Source organism: Schistocerca serialis, chromosome 2 (genome assembly GCF_023864345.2).
Source record: "Schistocerca serialis cubense isolate TAMUIC-IGC-003099 chromosome 2, iqSchSeri2.2, whole genome shotgun sequence".
In the NCBI taxonomy this organism is placed as follows: Eukaryota; Metazoa; Arthropoda; class Insecta; order Orthoptera; family Acrididae; genus Schistocerca; species Schistocerca serialis.
Genome location: NC_064639.1, coordinates 1,161,779,532 through 1,161,800,741, shown reverse-complemented (window position 1 = coordinate 1,161,800,741; position 21,210 = coordinate 1,161,779,532). Strand labels below are relative to the sequence as shown.

Sequence of the window (21,210 nt, the reverse complement as noted above, 5' to 3'; positions counted from 1 at the left end):
GTTGACTTTGACATTTTTTCTTATGATATCTCAACATCGTGACTATTTTACATTTTTTTGCCACTAGATTATGATACTGTGTGTACATTTTTTGCACTTGAAAACTGTTTATGTTTTTGACCTAATACGTTTTCTGTCATGCTATGCTGTATGCTTAATTATATCACTAGAAACAAGTTTTTATTTAATGAGTATATGATTTAAATGCAAGATATTAATCCTTATTCATCATTTTCAGAAAGCAATAACGTGTAAAAGAAATAACTTAAACAAACCACACTGGATTACTATGAAATGGGATTTCACCTTCGGAATGAACGAAAGAAAATGCAATACCATGTCACGAAGAGTAAATGGATCAGAATTAACAAGCATTAACAAGAATATACTATACACATCGTATGATAGCAGTCCTAACTAATTATTTTTCTTTCAGAATACGAGGCGATTGATGCAGGCTGTCAGACAGAACATCACATCTTAGTTTTAGTGATGAAATATGCTAGAAATAAGAAACTCTATACTATGAATAGTTGTATGTAGTAAATGGTAATATGAATAATGAATAATGAAGTGTCTTTTTTGCAGATGATAAAGAATGATGATGAATAGTTATATGAAGAATATGCTAATATGAATAATGAGGTTTCTCCTTGCAGGTGATGATAGTATGAAGTTATGGTAATATGAATAATGACGTTTTTCTTTGCAGATGAGGATAATGATGAAGTTTATATATTTACTGTTAGTTAAGAAATGCTATGTAGTTATTTAAGTATTTGTTGCAGTTCGTTTTGACAGTATGTCTTATGTCACATGGTATAATGACTGAATGTTTTGGAAAGGACAGCTAGAGTACATACATATTGAGTACATGTTTCATTACCTGTTAATTCGAAGTTCACTACTTTTCAGCATAATATTCGTTTCTTCTTTCAGCTCAATAATCCATTTTGTATTTTTTCTAGGAGAAGCTATTCATGAAATTAATGTGCTATAAGCAGTTAGTCATTAAACCTGTTCAAGTACTTGCATTTTTTTTACCCATTTGTGTGTGTCATTCATGAATGTGATCACATATACTCTACTTGTTTCATAACCTAGCTGCAGCTGACTCATGACGAATGACGTTATTAATCCTTATTTGTAGCAATAAGTCAATAGCAAATATTTTCATGCCCCAGCAATTAATTATCGGTCCCAACGCAATGCATTGCTAGCACAAAAAAAAAATACCAGTCCCAGCTATTACCAGCATGCAACCAATTAATGCTACTAGTTTAAGATGTATTTCTAGTTCTAAATATAATGCAAATTTCTCAGATGTATTAAACCCATTATATCTATGTATTATTGGACCACAGACCTTGAGTAATAGTTACAGTGTGTTACATTTTAAATACGTCCTATATCACTTAAATGATGACTTCTGAGCAATACTGAATGATGTTTTGTAATAATGCATAAATGCTATGCCAATAATTTCTGTAAATAATATTTTTGTTATACTCTATAAATGCTATGCCATTAATTAACTCTTGTTTTGAATGATGACTTCTGAACAATGCATAAAAATGGTTTATAACTGGCCAATGAGTGCCAATGATTACTATAATTAGATGAATTATGTAAATGCTATGCCATTAATTAACTCTTGTTTTGAATGATAACTTCTGAACAATGCATAAAACTGGTTTGTAACTGGCCAATGAGTGCCAATGTTTACTGTAATCAGATGACTTATGAATAATGTTCTGTAATACTCCATACATAGTACAGAAATGTTTAGTGACTAAGCAATGAGTCCCAACAATTACTCAAATCGGTTGATAGACTAGTGTAATTGTCAATGATGACGAGCGTAAGACTTAATGCCCTTCACCTTCCGACCTAATTACCAGAAATTACTGCAATATCCGTTTGTCCTGTCCATCCTCATGATCATGGAGCACTATATTTGGATTTTGCGCTAATTCTACGTTGGTGAAAGAGTATGGATTCTACAAGAATGTGGTGCTGACACATCATGCTGTCCACCGCCTTGAACAATGGAGATGTTATTATGGTCCCACTGTTTGGTGTACCTAATGTACTACCAAAATGATAACATTAAATATTAATACAACATTTCAGTGTCTTGGCTACACTGATTAATACTTCAGGGAAGAGAACTTCAGATTGTCTCACTTGGTGTTGTGCTTCTGTAGAAAGATATGGACTTTCAGTGCAGCTACGTGCAACCTACTGTGCTATAAACATAATGCAATCCTTTCCTTTCCTTTCCTAGTTCTTGTAAAATGGTAAAAACATATACAGTGCGTGTGCACTTCATGTCATTTGTTAATATGTTTTGTACTCATTGCGTATCCTAGTTCTCGTAAAATGGTAAAAATATATACAGTGCGTGTGCACTTTCTGTCATTTGTTAATATGTTTTGTACTCATTGCGTATACATTTTGTCATTTCTTGATATGTTCTGTACTCTGTGCATGTGCACTCTATTTCATTTCATGTTCTGCACTTATATATATATGTATTTACTCTGTGACTGTAGACTTAGTTAATTAAGTAGATTATAGAAAAATTTGTTGCTCATGGCAAGTCCAATTGACTCACCATCGCTGCCAAATTTCCCCCCCCCCCCTCCCCCCCCAGTGGAGGGTTATGTAAGAGGTCCGAGCAGATGTAATTTCGATGTACTGCTGATGCGCTGCCTGCGATATGCAAGGTATAAGAGAATCTCTGACCAGAGAGCAGTGTTGACTGCAGTAGGAACTGTGTAGCTGCAGTAGTAAGTTGTTGCTAGTCTGCAGTCTGCTCTGCTCTGGTCTGGTGTATCGTGTTGGCTGGGCCGCTCGCGGTGCAGCGATGCCAGAGCCTGAGTATTATTGTATAAGGTAAAAAAGCAGCCTCCCGGATATCTAATAATTTCATCTCAAGTCCCATGTAAATGTTTTAAAAATCTCGTAATAATAATCTTTCTCATAAAAAGTAACTTTTAACAACCACTCATTTCAATTTAAAGAATTTAATAATTTCTCCCATCCATGATCATCCCGATTGTTGCAAAAGAAAAATCAGTTGCTTCCTTTCATAAATGACAAATCTATCGGCCAGCATTGCACAGGGCTGTGCCAGAAAACATTATTTTAAGAGCAGATATATATATATATATATGCGTTTCTGGCGCCTTCATTGAGGTAACAATTTTTCTCTTTTTTATTCAGAATGTTCTTTCAGGGCCATGACGCAGCACTGCTGACGTCCAAAATTTACCAGGTTAAATTCACAGTCAATTATCAAAAAGTTATAAGTGAGCGACAATTTAATTGAGAGGTTAGTTACATTGTACTATTACCAGGTTACTGAAATTATTTTTTTTGTTGGGACGTTACACTAAACGTGAATGAATTTTGTACGGAGGTTAAATGTAAAGGAATTTTGTGGGGAGGTTAAATGTTAAAAAAAAATATTTTTTTGTGTGGAGGTTACACGCTGCAGTGCAATTTCACCACGTAGCTGTCAACGGGAAACGCCGATACGATGCCAGAAAGTCTTTTGAGAATTTCATTTCGTGTATTCAGTTGTACAGTATCTGTGCGTAGCAGAGATGTACGTCAGCTACATATGCAGGTATCAGCATTTGAAAGAGGACGTGCAGCTGTGCTCAGACAGGCCGGAGGAAATGGCGAATCGCTTGAAATTTGAATGAGAGCGATGCCGCTATTCGACGATGTTGGCAAAATGGATGAACGATGACCGAGTACACCGGCAAGAAGGAAGTGGTCCACCTAGAGAGACGATAGAACGAGAGGGACCGAGCAGTCGTTAGAGACTCAGTCAGAGCCCTGGCTTCATCGTTATCATAGATCCGACGTGCTGCTGGCCTTTCAGTGACCACAAGGCCCATCAATAGGTGGCTCACAGAATGGGAGCTGAGCCCTCGGTGCATCCTGCGCCGACTGCGATTGGCCTCTGTACGCCAGGAAGCCCGTTTGCAGAGCTGTCGGGCACGCTCGGCCTAGCATGTCACTGACTGCAGTAGGACTGTCTTTAGTGGTGAGTCCCGCTTCGAACTGAACCCCGATGAGCAGCGATGCCGAGTCTGTGGACGCCCCGGAAGCAGCGGGCTACCCACTACACTGTCGCCCGCCATACAGCCAGACAACCGCGGTCTGGGGTGACATTTCTTTTCATCCCACGACGGCTTTGGTTGTCATCCGCAGCACACTCACAACAGAGCGCTAAGTCGACGATATTTTACATCTACATCTACGTGATTACTCTGTTATTCACAGTGAAGTGCCTGGCAGAGGGTTCAATGAACCACCTTCAAGCTGTCTCTCTACCGTTCCACTCTCGAACGGCACGCGGGAAAAACGAGCACTTAAATTTTACCGTACGAGCCCTGACTACTTTTATTTTATCGTGACGATCAATTCTCCCTATGTACGCGGGTGCCAACAGAATGTTTTCGCAATCGGAGGAGAAAACTGGGGATTGAAATTTCATGGGAAGATCCCGTCGCAACGAAAAACGCCTTTGTTTTAATGATTGCCACTCCAATTCACATATTATGTTTGCGATACTATCTCCCCTATTTCGCGATAATACAAAACAATTCGCCCTTCTTTGTACTTTTTCGATGTCATCCGTCAGTCCCACCTGATGCGGATCCCACATCGCACAGCAGTGCTCCAGAATAGGGCGGACAAGCGTAGTGTAAGCAGTCTCTTTGGTAGACCTGTTGCACCTTCTACAGGGTGTTTCAAAAATGACCGATATATTTGAAACGGAATAAAAACTAAACGAGCAGCGATAGAAATACACCGTTTTTTCAATATGCTTGGGACAACAGTACATTTTCAGGCAGACAAACTTTCGAAATTACAGTAGTTACAATTTTCAACAACAGATGGCGCTGCGGTCAGGGAAACTCTATAGTACGACATTTTCCACATATCCACCATGCGTAGCAATAATATGGCGTAGTCTCTGAATGAAATTACCCGAAACCTTTGACAACGTGTCTGGCGGAATGGCTTCACATGCAGATGAGATGTACTGCTTCAGCTGTTCAATTGTTTCTGGATTCTGGCGGTACACCTGGTCTTTCAAGTGTTCCCACAGAAAGAAGTCACAGGGGTTCATGTCTGGCGAATAGGGAGGCCAATCCACGCCGTCTCCTGTATGTTTCGGATAGCCAAAAGCAATCACACGATCATCGAAATATTCATTCAGGAAATTAAAGACGTCGGCCGTGCGATGTGGCTGGGCACCATCTTGCATAAACCACGAGGTGTTCGCAGTGTCGTCTAAGGCAGTTTGTACCGCCACAAATTCACGAAGAATGTCCAGATAGCGTGATGCAGTAATCGTTTCGGATCTGAAAAATGGGCCAATGATTCCTTTGGAAGAAATGGCGGCCCAGACCAGTACTTTTTGAGGATGCAGGGACGATGGGACTGCAACGTGGGGCTTTTCGGTTCCCCATATGCGCCAGATCTGTTTATTGACGAAGCCGTCCAGGTAAAAATAAGCTTCGTCAGTAAACCAAATGCTGCCCACATGCATATCGCCGTCATCAATCCTGTGCACTATATCGTTAGCGAGTGTGTCTCGTGCAGCAATGGTAGCGGCGCTGAGGGGTTGCCGCGTTTGAATTTTGTATGGATAGAGGTGTAAACTCTGGCGCATGAGACGATACGTGGACGTTGGCGTCATTTGGACCGCAGCTGCAACACGGCGAACGGAAACCCGAGGCCGCTGTCGGATCACCTGCTGCACTAGCTGCGTGTTGCCCTCTGTGGTTGCCGTACGCGGTCGCCCTACCTTTCCAGCACGTTCATCCGTCACGTTCCCAGTCCGTTGAAATTTTTCAAACAGATCCTTTATTGTATCGCTTTTCGGTCCTTTGGTTACATTAAACCTCCGTTGAAAACTTCGTCTTGTTGCAACAACACTGTGTTCTAGGCGGTGGAATTCCAACACCAGAAAAATCCTCTGTTCTAAGGAATAAACCATGTTGTCCACAGCACACTTGCACGTTGTGAACAGCACACGCTTACAGCAGAAAGACGACGTACAGAATGGCGCACCCACAGACTGCGTTGTCTTCTATATCTTTCACATCACTTGCAGCGCCATCTGTTGTTGAAAATTGTAACTACTGTAATTTCGAAAGTTTGTCCGCCTGAAAATGTACTGTTGTCCCAAGCATATTGCAACAAACGGTGTATTTCTATCGCTGCTCGTTTAGTTTTATTGCCGTTTCAAATATACCGGTAATTTTTGAAACACCCTGTAAGTGTTCTGCCAATGAATAGCACTCTTTGGTTTGCTCTACCCACAATATTATCTCTGTGATCGTTTCAATTTAGGTTATTTGTAATTGTAATCCCTAAGTATTTAGTTGAATTTACAGCCCTCAGATTTGTGTGACTTACCGCGAAATCGAAATTTAGCGGATTTCTTTTAGTACTCATGTGAATAACTTCGCACTTTTCTTTATTCAGGGTCAACTGCCACTTCCCCCACCATACAGATATCTTATCTAAATCATTTTGCAAGTCGTTTTGATCAGATGATGACTTTACAAGCGGGTAAATGGCAGCATCATCTGCAAACAATCTAAGACGTCGAGTTCTGTTACCTTTCATGGTACGCCATGTTGGACTTATATTTCAGCAAGATATGTCCGCTCGGACACGGCCAGAGTTTCTACCTCTCGTCTTCGTGCTTTCCAAACTCTACGCCAGCTAGAGAGATTGCCGCACCTCTGTGCAATTGAGGACATTGGAGCGTTCAAGACACTGGCCTCCAGTCGTACAGGGATTCTGACGGACTGACGCACCACTGCGCAGAATTTGGCATGATATCCCACAGGGGGACATTCAACGATTCAATGAGTCAGTACTTAGTCGAGTAGCTGCTTTTGTAACTGCCAGAGGTGCACCAACGCATTGTTCACTTGGTCTGTTTGTGAAGCTCTTTCTCTTCAATAAATCATGCAATTTTTCTGAAACTGTAATTATTTGTTTGTACGCAGACCTACGCAACATCGACCGATTTTCGTCCCTTTCAGATAGTTCCCTAGTTGTGCGTCGTTTTATTCTTTCTCTTAGAGTTTAAACAGAAACACTCACTGGAGTGAGTGCGTGCGTACGGAACGATTTGAAGTGAAATGATCATCCAAAGAAGAGCGGCGCGTTTCCTCACAGGGTTATTTGGTAAGCGTGATAGCGTTACGGACATGTTTTGCAAACACAGGTGGCAGACTCTGCAAGAGAGGCGCTCTGCATCGCGGTGTAGCATGCTGTCCAGGTTTCGAGAGGGTGCGTTTCTGGATGAGGTGTCGAATATATTGCTTCCCCCTACTTATACCTCCCGAGGAGATCACGAATGTAAAATTAGAGAGATTCGAGCGCGCACGGAGGCTTTCCGGCAGTCGTTCTTCCCGAGAACCATACGCGACTGGAACAGGAAAGGGACGTAATGACAGTGGCACGTGAAGTGCCCTCCGTCACACACCGTTGGGTGGCTTGCGGAGTATAAATGTAGATGCAGATGTAGAGTGATCAAATGTACCTCGACGCACAAACTACCTATCTGATACATTCGACAAAACATCCAAATATAGATGTTTTCCGTTTTCCTCTCGCCGCCTCACACTGTGCACTTGTATGTGTTTACCTGCGACGCCCTGGCGGAGAACCAGGTGACGGTGAGAGGAATGCCCAGGGCCCTGCACAGGTCCCAGCGCGCCCTCAGCAGCTGTTCTCCCACGCCCTGCCCCCGGTACTCGGGGTCCACGGAGAGGCCGAGCGCCGTCAGGTAGCAGTCGACGCCGTAGCGCGTGAACACGTCCGGCTGCACCCGCGACATCAGGTAAGCGTAGGCGTCGAACACTTTGTGGCAGGCAACGCCCTCAATCTGGAAGAAAGAAAAAAATACCAGGAGAGGTCAGCGTCAGTTGTGACGTCAAGATATTGTAGTTGGCTGCTTGTACCCACTATAGGCACTCATGATCTGTGCTGAGAATAAAAATTCTGTCTCTTGTTTGCTGTTTCTAAAAACTGAAAGTAAATAAAACTCACTGTGGAGGACTCAGCATCAATATCTAAATCTCTAATGTCTTACGGCGTAGTGCTACGAAACTGAAGTGACGAATCAAAAACATAAAAAATAAAAATAAAAAGTGAAAATGTGGAAAAAATTTACGCTAAATGATTCTGAGGTCTCGACAGAGTGCTGTGTGATTTCGTATTAGCCTAACAGATGGAACTGTAGATCCGACCATAGACGAGCTACGTTGGAACTTCAGCAGGTAAGTTACATATGCATCTGCTTCACATTCTTTCACTCTGGGGGCGATCTAGATTAATATGAAAACGGAAGTAACAAACTTCAAAATGCCACGGTGGTTCTTGTTGAGCATTTATTCAGGTAACTGGTTTCGGCAAGCTATTTTGCCGTCTTCGGATTTATGCACTACACTTCACGGAATGTGGACAATAATTTGAGTTACATAACAAAAAGACATTCCAAGAACAGGCAGGGCATAATATATCGGCATTTCAAAGATAATAATTTCACTGTACGTGGCTTCTAAGTGAGTATGAGCATGTATATTCGCTGCACTGTGTATGATATTTTATTTAACGGTTGTTTTACTTTTGACATATACTATGCCGTGCATGTTCTTCGAATGTCTTCTTATTATGTGACACAAATTATTCTACACATTGACGAGATTCCTTAAAATGTAGTACATAAAATCTGAAGATGGCAACGTAGTTTTCCGAAAGTGATTATCTGAATAAATGCTCCACAAAAGTCATACTGGCATTTTGAAGTTCGTTACTTCTATTTTCGTAAGTTACACATGTCGTCCCACGGTAAGGCCAATGCGTAAGAAGTAGCGCATAGTCAGAAGAGAGTACATGTTTCAGATTTCCTGCAGACATAGTTCCGCTGCAGTACGGACAAGTTCGTAACAGTGTGGGAGTGAAATGGCCCAACAAAGGATAACCTAGTCCAGATTTGAAGTACACAAAATGTCTTTGCTGCGCACAGGTTCGCCGTCAAATTCTGGTGGTGTGTGGAGCAAAAGCAACGTCGTGTACAGCTGTCGCGAAATGGCGCCAACAAACTGACCCGAGGACGCACAGCCGTGTCGTGGGTGATGCCGATCAGCAACACAGTCCACATCCTGCACCGTGCGATTTCCATACTTTGGGCAAACTGAAGGGACGTCTGGTCAGAAAGAGATTTTGGAACCACGAGGACGTTCAGAAAGAGGATTCCGAATGGCTTGTAACACCATAACTCTAGTGCTCTGCTGATTTATTTTGCTTTTGTTTCATTTAATGTTACATCGTTGAGCATCTAGTAAATGTGTTTGATTGGATCGATAACACAAGATTGTATACCCCTTTCTTTGTAAAAACTTTGATGTCACGGTTTGATTCTATGCAATGTAGTATATCTGTCATTTAAATTCTTTGTCTCAAATGGAGGGAGACGAAACTTACTGTATACATTTGGAATTTGGGTGAATAATTTTTTTGTAGAAATACTAATTTGTGCAAGTGTTCTGTTTTATTTAATGTGTTTGGTTGCTGTTATGTAAACTTCTGATCCTCACTTAAGGTTCTTAGTTATTTTGTTTAAAACGTCTTGTGGTTCCCCTCGGGAACGGAACTGTCTAGCGCGCGCAAATTGTGGTTGGCCTAGGTGGAAAAGGTGGAACCAAGAGTCAGTCGGGGACGAGCTACCAAACTGTGCACTGCCATGTAAAGGTTTGTATTGTGCTGGTTCCGAGAGAGGCTTTTTCTGGTACTTTCCAATGCCTCGGATGGATAGATAAATAGCTGGAACGATTCTGGAATTGGTATTCATCATCGCCACCAAGAAAGGCCAGAGTCCAGCAATTCTGTCTGCAAATCCGCCTACCAACATGCAGTTGCCACCACATTGCCCAATCACTGTACGGGAGTACTATAATAATGTACAGAGAAGGATCAGCTTATTTGGTGATTTAGTGTGCACAAATATAAGGTAACCTATAACTGAATTTATGTACGTACCTTGATTTTTCCCTATCACAACACCTTTCAGGTCCCTCTCCATTTAAATTATAATTACCGAGTCTCCTAGTTTGTGGAAAAAAATGAAATCCTCAGAACATTAAATAATGTTGTTTGATCTTTGGTAAGAAGGGAGTGTTTAGATTTACTGTGGATTTAATGAAATTGTGGGAGGTAGTAAATGTAGTCTTGTGAAAGCCTCCCAGGGCTGGAAACAGTCTAATTTAAAGTTTAGTGGAGTTTCAAAGTCACCTATTTAATAATTCACTTGAAAATAGAAGACTGTAGTAATAAAGACAATTTGCTGTTTCTTTTAAAAATTAAAGTTCTTAAAATTGAGGCTTATAAAGTTTTGCTTAGTTAATGATCATAGTGCTGCCTGTAGTAAATGTTAAAAGGTGATTCAGTTTCTTGTAAGTTTGTCAACATAGTGTCTCACTGCAGCAAACGTCGTGAATTGCATTTGTGGAAAGTTATATTGGATTGCTAAGCACTTGTTTCTTTCGGGTATTGAAAGTGCATATTAATAGTGTCATAAGATCCACAGGTTATCCTTTACCACTATTTATAAAAACAATAATATCTTTATTCAAAAGACAGTGAGAAGTAACCTGTTAGTGAATTCCAACTAACTTTCATTTTAAATAGTAAAGTATTTAACTGAGAGAGACTCAACCTATTACCAGCTCATAATTTTGCAGTGAACAACATTTATAATTCTATGTCAACTAGGAAAGTGTTTGAAAAATAATACTTAACCTGTGTCCAATTAATGATTCTGCAGTGAATAGTAATAATAACGTTATAAAGACCATTCAGTTTGAATAAGCACTGAAAGTAATAGTGTGTTTCGCTATTTGTTATATTTATGCAAATAGTTTATGCCGCTCTAGCTGTTAGCTTCAATCTTACCGTAAACATATGTATGTGTCAGAGTTAATTGCACTCGCGTGTGGCCAAGTATAGGTTGTGTTTATCCGTTAAAGTTACTCATACCTACTTTCTTAAACGAGAACCTAAATCTTTCTCTTGCCTAGTTAGGGTGGCGACCGTTTTCCTTATTGTTTAAACAGTATAGCTAGGCAAAAATATTGTTTGTACTGTTCGAATATTTACGTAATTCTGACCTTCATTTCCGATAAGTCATTTCCTACACGGTCAACCTAGCAAAATTCCTCTCAGAGGGTAACACTGTTTTGTTGCGTTATACCATAATTGCTTTAATAAGATAAGTTTTATTTCACAACCTGCCTCCAGCTTCGAGGTTATGGTATAGCTGTAGCAGACGGAAGTGTTATAGGCTCCATGGTCAACAAACGGATTTCTATTTTCGAGGAACTAAACGAGCGTTGTATAGACACTTGATGTTATGCTGAAAAACTGTCACGTGTATGGGTGTCTAGCGAAGGAACCGCGATTTCAAATTTAAAATTCTCGAAAACTAAGATCGATAGACGAGTGCAACAAACAGTGTGTTTATCGTGAAAGCCTTAAGAATTTTATACAGAAGCTACGTAGAAGTTTCCAAGAGCTGCTAACAGATGCACCTGTAATCGCAATATGTAGTCTATGAACAGTGAGTTCACAATGATCATTTCCGCGGTTGAAACGTGAAAGGAACTTAGCGAGTAGAAGGAAGTGCTTGAAATCATGTACTCCAGTGAACAACTCTTGATTTTCTGGTAGTGTAATACCATCACCGCCCTACAAGGCACAGTTGTCAAAATCATGAAATTGAGGCCACAGTTTTTCTAGAATTATTCCTCAGTTCCAATCAAGAACAATTGGCAAGATGAGAAACATGCAAATAGATATCCTCGGTGTGGCAAAGCAACTTACATCACTTAATAAAGGCAAGGCTTCTGGTACAGACTGTATACCGGTCAGGTTCCTCTCAAGAGTATGCTGATACAGTAGCTCCATATTTAGCAATTATATACAACCACTCGCTCACAGAAAGATCCGTACCTACTGGACTGGAAAATTGCTCGAGTCACACCAATACCCAAAAAAGGAATTAGGAGTAATTCGCTGAATTACAGGCCGATGTCATTAATGTCGATTTGCAGTAGGGTTTTGGAACATATACTGTATTCGAACATTATGAAGTACCTAGAAGATAACGATTTATTGACACGTAGTCAGTACGGATTCAGAAAATATCGTTCTTGCGAAACACAACTAGCTCTTTATACTCATTACGTAATGAGTGCTATCGACAAGGGTGTCAAATTCAGTCCATGTTTTTAGATTTCCAGAAGGCTTTCGACACCGTTCCTCACGTCTTCTAACCAAACTGTCTGCCTACGCAGTATCGCCTCAATTGTGCGACTGGATTCGTGATTTCCTGTCAGAAAGGTCACAGATCTTAGTAATAGACGGAAAGTCATCGAGTAAAACAGAAGTAATATCCGGCGTTCCCCAAGCAAGTGTTATAGGCCCTCTATTGTTCCTGCTCTATATTAACGACGTAGGAGACAATCTGAGTAACCGTCTTAGATTGTTTGCAGATGATGCTTTCATTTACCGTTTTGTAAAGTCATCAGATAACCAAAACGAATTGCAAAATGATTTAGATAAGATATCTGTATCGTACAAAAAGTGGCAATTGACCCTGAATAAATAAAAGTGTGAAGTTATTGACATAAGTACTAAAAGAAATCCGCTAAATTTCGATTACGTGATAAGTCACACAAATCTGAAGGCTGTAAATTCAACTAAATACTTAGGGATTACAATTACAAATACCCTAAATTGGAACGATCACATAGATAATATTGTGGGTAGAGCTAACGAAAGACTGTGATTCATTGGCGGAACACTTAGAAGGTGCAACAGGTCTACCAGAGGGACTGCTTACACCACGCTTGTCCGCCCTATTCTGGAGTATTGCTGCGCGGTGTGGGGTCCGCATCAGTTGGGACTGACGGATGGCATCAAAAAAGTACAAAGAAGGGCTGCTCGTTTTGTATTATCGCGAGAAAGGGGAGATAGTGCCACAGACATGATACGGGAATTGGAGTGGCAATCATTAAAACAAAGGCGTTTTTCGTTGCGGCGAGATCTTCTCATAAAATTTCAATCCCCAGTTTTCTCCTCCGATTGCGAAAACATTCTGTTGGCACCCACCTACATAGGGAGAAATAATCTTCACGATACAATAAGAGAAATCAGGGCTCGCACAGAAAAATTTAAGTGTCTGTTTTTCCCAGCGTGCCGTTCGAGAGTGGAACGGTAGAGAGACAGCATGAAGGTGGTTCATTGAACCCTCTGCCAGGCACTTTATTGTGAATAGCAGAGTAATCACGTAGATGTAGATGTAGATTCACCAAAATCCAAGGAAATCCGTCCCAAGAACTGCAGCAGAGTACGGTTTGAAGCGTTCCGGTACGCAGAAAATACCGCGTTAGCCTACACAAGTTTCCATTCAAAATCCAGAGCCATTAGACTATACCTGTACAAACTGTGTGACGGAGGGCTGACTTTGCGAACGAGGTTCTCAAAATGATTAATAAAGAAAGATTTGGTGTTGGCAGCATCTAGTTCACAGATGAAGCACACTTCATACCGAATGGCGTCTTGAATGAGCAAAACTTGGTTACCGGAAATCTTTATTTGTGTGAAGTGAAGCTACTGTATTCTCCCATAGTTACTGTTTGGGCTGCGGTGTGCAGCAGAGGCATTACTGGCCCTTTTTTCAAGAGACAAACGATCGCTAGTGGACGTTACGTTGCAATACTGGAGCAATTTTTCGACGTATAGAGGCTCGGCCAGGCACCGAGAGATTCATCCAAAATGGGGTCTGACCGCATCGCATCGAACTGGTGTTTTGGATTATTGTAAATTTACTGGCAGAGGGATGGCTTGGCCTCCGTATTCGCCCGATATGACTTCTTGTGACTATTTTTTGTTGAGCCCATTGAAAGACCCTGTCTATCGGAATCATTCCACCGCGATGGACGAGTTTGAGTTGGTGATCTGCGTGGTGTGCGACTCATTTTCCGCTGAGACGCTAGAGGATGTGATGAGAGATTGCATTGCTCGTTGGTGACACAGCCGTACTGTAAGTGGTGGACGTTTGGAAAAGACTGTGACGTGACTGCAGATCCTGCTTATGGAGGACGAGTTTTATTACGCACGCTTATACTACACGAGCTGCACAGCAACTTTTGTTAGCAGCTTTTCGAACTATTTCGAAACTTTTGCATTACTTCCGTAAAGCAAAATTCTGACAGCTTCACAATCATCACTTTTGTTGCACTCGTTATCGATCTTAGTTTTCGAGATATTTAATTTTGTTATCAGGAACCCCTTCACTGAACTCCCTGTATCTGTTTTTTACTTTGAAGCGTAGTGCTGCGTTCAATAAAATTTACTTTCGTTCCCATAACACTGTGCAAGTTACTTTTCAAGTTCACTTGTAATTTGGTCATCTGGATAGCTACAGCCACGTGCCACTTCAAAGTAGTGTGCCTTTTTATCTCGTGCAGTAAGCACGGAAAATGACAGCGGAGAATGTCTTCACTTGTGGTGCGACAGGTTGCTTTTGAAGATAAGAAGGAAAAAGGGATCGCAGTGCTGGCGGAAAAGAATCGATAACGTGCAGGCAAAAAGAAGTTGGGTAAGTGATATAAGTGTAAATTAGGACAGGAGGGACAAGTTGCTGAGCAGAGTGGAATTCAAATATTTGCCCAAAAGAAGCAACAAAGGAGACACGATAAGTATCCTTTCGGAGTTATTGACAAACTGGCTGCTAGACAGACGTTTCTGTGATATTATATGTCGCGCAAAGAAGTGCCAGGTTTGCGAAAACTTCACAGGATTATCTTACTGAACTGCATTTCAACTACAGCAAGTGGACTCTGAAAAAAATCTGTTTGTGGCACTTGGTCTTAAACGATGTCAGAATAAACAAATCGGCATGTATAAAGCAGACGACAGGGGGTCAGAAAGACGTATTACATTAGATTACGAAAGAATGCAACATAAGAGTTAAAGCGACAAACGGATTACTCAGGGGAGATAGATTGATACGCAGTTCACCGTGAATGCATGACGATTTGATTCACGGATCCAGTTATATGGCTCCTTCCGTGTATAGCGATTTTACGACTATGACGTGTGGAGCCTGAAGATGGCATCAATGTAATGGTCGAAATGGCTCTGAGCACTATGGCACTTAACATCTGAGGTCATCAGTCCCCTAGAACTTAGAACTACTGAAACCTAACTAACCTAAGGACATCACACACATCCATGCCCGAGGCAGGATTCGAACATGCGACCGTAGCAGTCGCGTGGTTCCGGGCTGAAGCGCCTAGAACCGCTCGGCCACCGCGGCCGGCATCAATGTAATGCCGAAACTGGTAGCACATAAGAAGTTCGTAAAATAAATTTCTATAATACATAAGGCTGTTGGTAAATTATTGCATCAAGTAATACAGAGTTGGCCGTTAGCGGTGCTGTTACGCACATCTCACATTATGAACACATAGTAAATGTTGTGGGGAAGACTAACCAAAGGCTGCGTTTTATTAGCAGGATACTTAGAAAATGTAACAGACATACTAAGGTGACTGCCTACACTACGCTTGTCCGTCCTCTTTTAGAATACTGCTGCGCGGTATGGGATCCTTACCAGGTACGACTGTCGGAGTACATCTAAAAAGTTCAAAGAAAGGCAGCACGTTTTGTATTATCGCGAAATATGGGAGAGAGAGTCATAGAAATGATACAGGATTTGGGCTGGAAATCATTAAAAGAAAGGCGTTTTTCGTTGCGACGGAATCTTCTCACGAAATTTCAATCACCAACTTTCTCCTCCGAATGCGAAAATATTTTTTTGACACCGGCATACACAGGGAGGACGATCACCACGATAAAATAAGGAAAATCAGAGCACGTGCGGAAAGACATAGGTGTTCGTTCTTTCCGCGCGCTATACGAGATTGGAATACTAGAGAATTGTGAAGGTGGTTCGATGAACCCTCTGCCAGGCATTTAAATGTGATTTGCAGAGTATCCATGTAAGGTAGATGTAAAAATTTTTCATTAGCGCAATTTTGTATTTTTTTAAATTTGTACGAACGTGGCGTCATTGAAAAAGGTTATGGTTTGTGACATCGTTATGATGACATGATTTATAAGGGGCGTGACTTGTGACGTCATGGGGATGACACTGAACTGCTCACCTTACGTCGAAAATGTAAACAAAGTGTGCCAGCATCTCTACGGCTATACTCCGCCCATTATGCGTGTCGGGGGAAGCGCTGTAGAAAGCTGTCACTGCCTCGCATATGTGCTACAGCTCTACTTATCTGTGACTACAGGCAGCAAACAGGGCCACGCCGACCAGGTGCGCCAGGTCTGTGGAAACTGCGCTAGCAACCTGCCTAAGCCTGAATAAGTGGCACACGGCCACAGAAAAGCCCGGTGCACAGCCGGTTGCCAGAGCCCTCTAGCCTCCTCTCGGCTCACGGGCCGTGCATGCTGACGTTGAGCGTCCCTAGTTTTTGACGTCACACCGTAGGAAAAGCATATTGAGGTCTCTGTCCGGACGCGCATAGCAATATCAAGACTGTCACACATTCTGAAAGTGCACATGAACATGACCTAATGCGATGGAAGAACGCCAGCTACGTCACTTACGTAGGCCATTTGTCCATTCAATACTATGAGAAATTCAGAAGGAGAGATACGGCCGCTCTAACAGGCGACGAATTGTGCGTGTTGATAGACGCGTTCATAGAAGAACAGTGTTGATACAATTGTTGTTGTTGTGGTCTTCAGTCCTGAGACTGGTTTGATGCAGCTCTCCATGCTACTCTATCCTGTGCAAGCTCCTTCATCTCCCAGTATCCACTGCAACCTACATCCTTCTGAATCTGCTTACTGTATTCATCTCTTGGTCTCCCTCTACGATTTTTACCCTCCACGCTGCCCTCCAATGCTAAATTTGTGATCCCTTGATGCCTCAAAACATGTCCTACCAACCGGTCCCTTCTTCTAGTCAAGTTGTGCCACAAACTTCTCTTCTCTACAATCCTATTCAATACCTCCTCATTAGTTACGTGATCTATCCACCTTATCTTCAGCATTCTTCTGTAGCACCACATTTCGAAAGCTTCTATTCTCTTCTTGTCCAAACTGGTTATCGTCCATGTTTCACTTCCATACATGGCTACACTCCATACAAATACTTTCAGAAACCACTTCCTGACACTTAAATCTATACTCGATGTTAACAAATTTCTCTTCTTCAGAAACGATTTCTTTGCCATTGCCAGTCTACATTTTATATCCTCTCTACTTCGACCATCATCAGTTATTTTGCTTCCCAAATAGCAAAACTCCTTTACTACTTTAAGTGTCTCATTTCCTAATCTAATCCCCTCAGCATCACCCGATTTAATTTCACTACATTCCATTATCCTCGTTTTGCTTTTGTTGATGTTCATCTTATATCCTCCTTTCAAGACACTGTCCATTCCGTTCAACTGCTCTTCCAAGTCCTTTGCTGTCTCTGACAGAATTACAATGTCATCGGCGACCCTCAAAGTTTTTACTTCTTCTCCATGAATTTTAATACCTACTCCGAATTTTTCTTTTGTTTCCTTTACTGCTTGCTCAATATACAGATTGAATAACATCGGGGAGAGGCTACAACCCTGTCTCACTCCTTTCCCAACCACTGCTTCCCTTTCATGCCCCTCGACTCTTATAACTGCCATCTGGTTTCTGTACAAATTGTAAATAGCCTTTTGCTCCCTGTATTTTACCCCTTCCACTTTCAGAATTTGAAAGAGAGTATTCCAGTTAACATTGGCAAAAGCTTTCTCTAAGTCTACAAATGCTAGAAACGTAGGTTTGCCTTTTCTTAATCTTTCTTCTAAGATAAGTCGTAAGGTTAGTATTGCCTCACGTGTTCCAACATTTCTACGGAATCCAAACTGATCTTCCCCGAGGTCCGCTTCTACCAGTTTTTCCATTCGTCTGTAAAGAATTCGCGTTAGTATTTTGCAGCTGTGACTTATTAAACTGATAGTTCGGTAATTTTCACATCTGTCAACACCTGCTTTCTTTGGGATTGGAATTATCATATTCTTCTTGAAGTCTGTGGGTATTTCGCCTGTCTCATACATCTTTCTCACCAGATGGTAGAGTTTTATCATGACTGGCTCTCCCAAGGCCATCAGTAGTTCTAATGGAATGTTGTCTACTCCCGGGGCCTTGTTTTGACTTAGGTCTTTCAGTGCTCTGTCAAACTCTTCACGCAGTATCGTATCTTCCATTTCATCTTCATCTACATCCTCTTCCATTTCCATAATATTGTCCTCAAGTACATCGCCCTTGTATAAACCCTCTATATACTCCTTCCACCTTTCTGCCTTCCCTTCTTTGCTTAGAACTGGGTTGCCATCTGAGCTCTTGATATTCATACAAGTGGTTCTCTTCTCTCCAAAGGTCTCTTTAATTTTCCTGTAGGCAGTATCTATCTTACCCCTAGTGAGACAAGCCTCTACATCCTTACATTTGTCCTCTAGCCATCCCTGCTTAGCCATTTTGCACTTCCTGTCGATCTCATTTTTGAGACGTTTGTCTTCCTTTTTGCCTGCTTCATTTACTGCATTTTTATATTTTCTCCTTTCATCAATTAAATTCAATATATCTTCCGTTACCCAAGGATTTCTATTAGCCCTCGTCTTTTTACCTACTTGATCTTCTGCTGCCTTCACTACTTCATCCCTCAGAGCTACCCATTCTTCTTCTACTGTATTTCTTTCCCCCATTCCTGTCAATTGTTCCCTTATGCTCCCCCTGAAACTCTCTACAACCTCTGGTTCTTTCAGTTTATCCAGGTCCCATCTCCTTAAATTCCCACCTTTTTGCAGTTTCTTCAGTTTCAATCTGCAGTTCATAACCAATAGATTGTGGTCAGAGTCCACATCTGCCCCTGGAAATGTCTTACAATTTAAAACCTGGTTCCTAAATCTCTGTCTTACCATTATATAATCTAACTGATACCTTTTAGTATCTCCAGGATTCTTCCAGGTATACAACCTTCTTTTATGATTCTTGAACCAAGTGTTAGCTATGATTAAGTTATGCTCTGTGCAAAATTCTACAAGGCGGCTTCCTCTTTCATTTCTTCCCCCCAATCCATATTCACCTACTATGTTTCCTTCTCTCCCTTTTCCTACTGACGAATTCCAGTCACCCACGACTATTAAATTTTCGTCTCCCTTCACTACCTGAATAATTTCTTTTATCTCGTCATACATTTCATCAATTTCTTCATCATCTGCCGAGCTAGTTGGCATATAAACTTGTACTACTGTAGTAGGCATGGGCTTTGTGTCTGTCTTGGCCACAATAATTCGTTCACTATGCTGTTTGTAGTAGCTTACCCGCACTCCTATTTTTTTATTCATTATTAAACCTACTCCTGCATTACCCCTATTTGATTTTGTATTTATAACCCTGTAATCACCTGACCAAAAGTCTTGTTCCTCCTGCCACCGAACTTCACTAATTCCCACTATATCTAACTTTAATCTATCCATTTCCCTTTTTAAATTTTCTAACCTACCTGCCCGATTAAGGGATCTGACATTCCACTCTCCGATCCGTAGAATGCCAGTTTTCTTTCTCCTAATAACGACGTCCTCTTGAGTAGTCCCCGCCCGGAGATCCGAATGGGGGACCATTTTACCTCCGGAATATTTTACCCAAGAGGACGCCATCATCATTTAATCATACAGTAAAGCTGCATGTCCTCGGGAAAAATTACGGCTGTAGTTTCCCCTTGCTTTCAGCCGTTCGCAGTACCAGCACAGCAAGGCCGTTTTGGTTAATGTTACAAGGCCAGATCAGTCAATCATCCAGACTGTTGCCCCTGCAACTACTGAAAAGGCTGCTGCCCCTCTTCAGGAACCACATGTTTGTCTGGCCTCTCAACAGATACCCCTCCGTTGTGGTTGCACCTACGGTACGGCCATCTGTATCGCTGAGGCACGCAAGCCTCCCCACCAACGGCAAGGTCCATGGTTCATGGGGGGTGAAACTAACGCGATAAAGATTCATGCTCGGAGGCTCTACGTAGAGTGTTTGACGGGGTTAACAATGTTGGGCCGCAGTTATGGAACCAAAAGAAGAGCGAAACAAAAGTTTCAAACATGAAGAACATGTGTAACGTTGAGAACAACAAGAGAAGAGAGAGTATGAAAACTGGATTGTACGTATCTAGTTGTTACTAGCGAAATAAATCACTGCACGTTGTTACTTTTGTATAATTTAGAGAGAACTACATAATTCACAGCACGTTTCTTCTTTTTTGTTAATAGAATTTACTAGCGATCTAAATAAATCGATGGGTGTTGGTTTTTTTTTTCAGCTTTACGCACCAAGTTTGTGGTATTTTAAGAAAGTGAAATTTTTGGGAGGGCATTATGTGCCACAGAAAACAAAGGCAGTAGAGTTGCCATTCGTGGCAGTGGGCCACGATATCCAGGTTTGTGTAGCTACTTGTATGTGTAACTGTTTCTGCACATTTTGGGGTTGAGAAAGAACTGTTAATTTATTGCAAAGAAATTCCTCGCTTCAAAGAAGTTACAAATATGAAGTACTGTCATCATGTGGAAAAAAATTAGTTGCAGTTAATGTATGTATTTATGCACCTGGCCACCTGCGGTGTGGGGGTGTGTTGGTTGGCATTAAATATATTATTATAATTTTGTATGGATACAATTCAAGAATTGTGTGTTATGCCTGTAAGTGTAAAGGCGTAGATGGGAATATAAACTTTCAAAGAAGTTTCACCCACCCAGTTGTAATGTCTTTGTCTTCTCAAGGAAAACTTGTCACATGTGCATAAGATTTTTTTACACCTAGAAGAGCAATGTTTGTCACATGCATCAGTATCTAGACCGTATAGCATTAGTACGGTTACTACTACTACTATTACTTATCCGGTGAGTTGCTGTTTGTGTAGAGTCCTTATTTCCATACACATTTCACTTTAATTGTATTGGGACAATTCACATACTATAAATACATATTAATACCTATTTTCCAGTCATTGCTTGTGGTGCTGCAGTATGGTACTGAATAAGAGTTCAGAAG

The 21,210-nt window shown here is 41.3% G+C and overlaps 1 protein-coding gene across 1 annotated transcript in view; it reads right to left on the bottom strand.

The window, feature by feature from the left end:
- LOC126458623 (uncharacterized) overlaps positions 1 to 21,210 on the bottom strand; it is a 77,161-nt gene that overhangs the window by 14,707 nt on the left and 41,244 nt on the right. Inside the window, exon 3 of the mRNA XM_050095790.1 lies at positions 7,694 to 7,933. Within this exon, the coding sequence (XP_049951747.1) occupies positions 7,694 to 7,933 (240 nt within the window). The remainder of the gene's footprint in view (positions 1 to 7,693; positions 7,934 to 21,210) is intronic.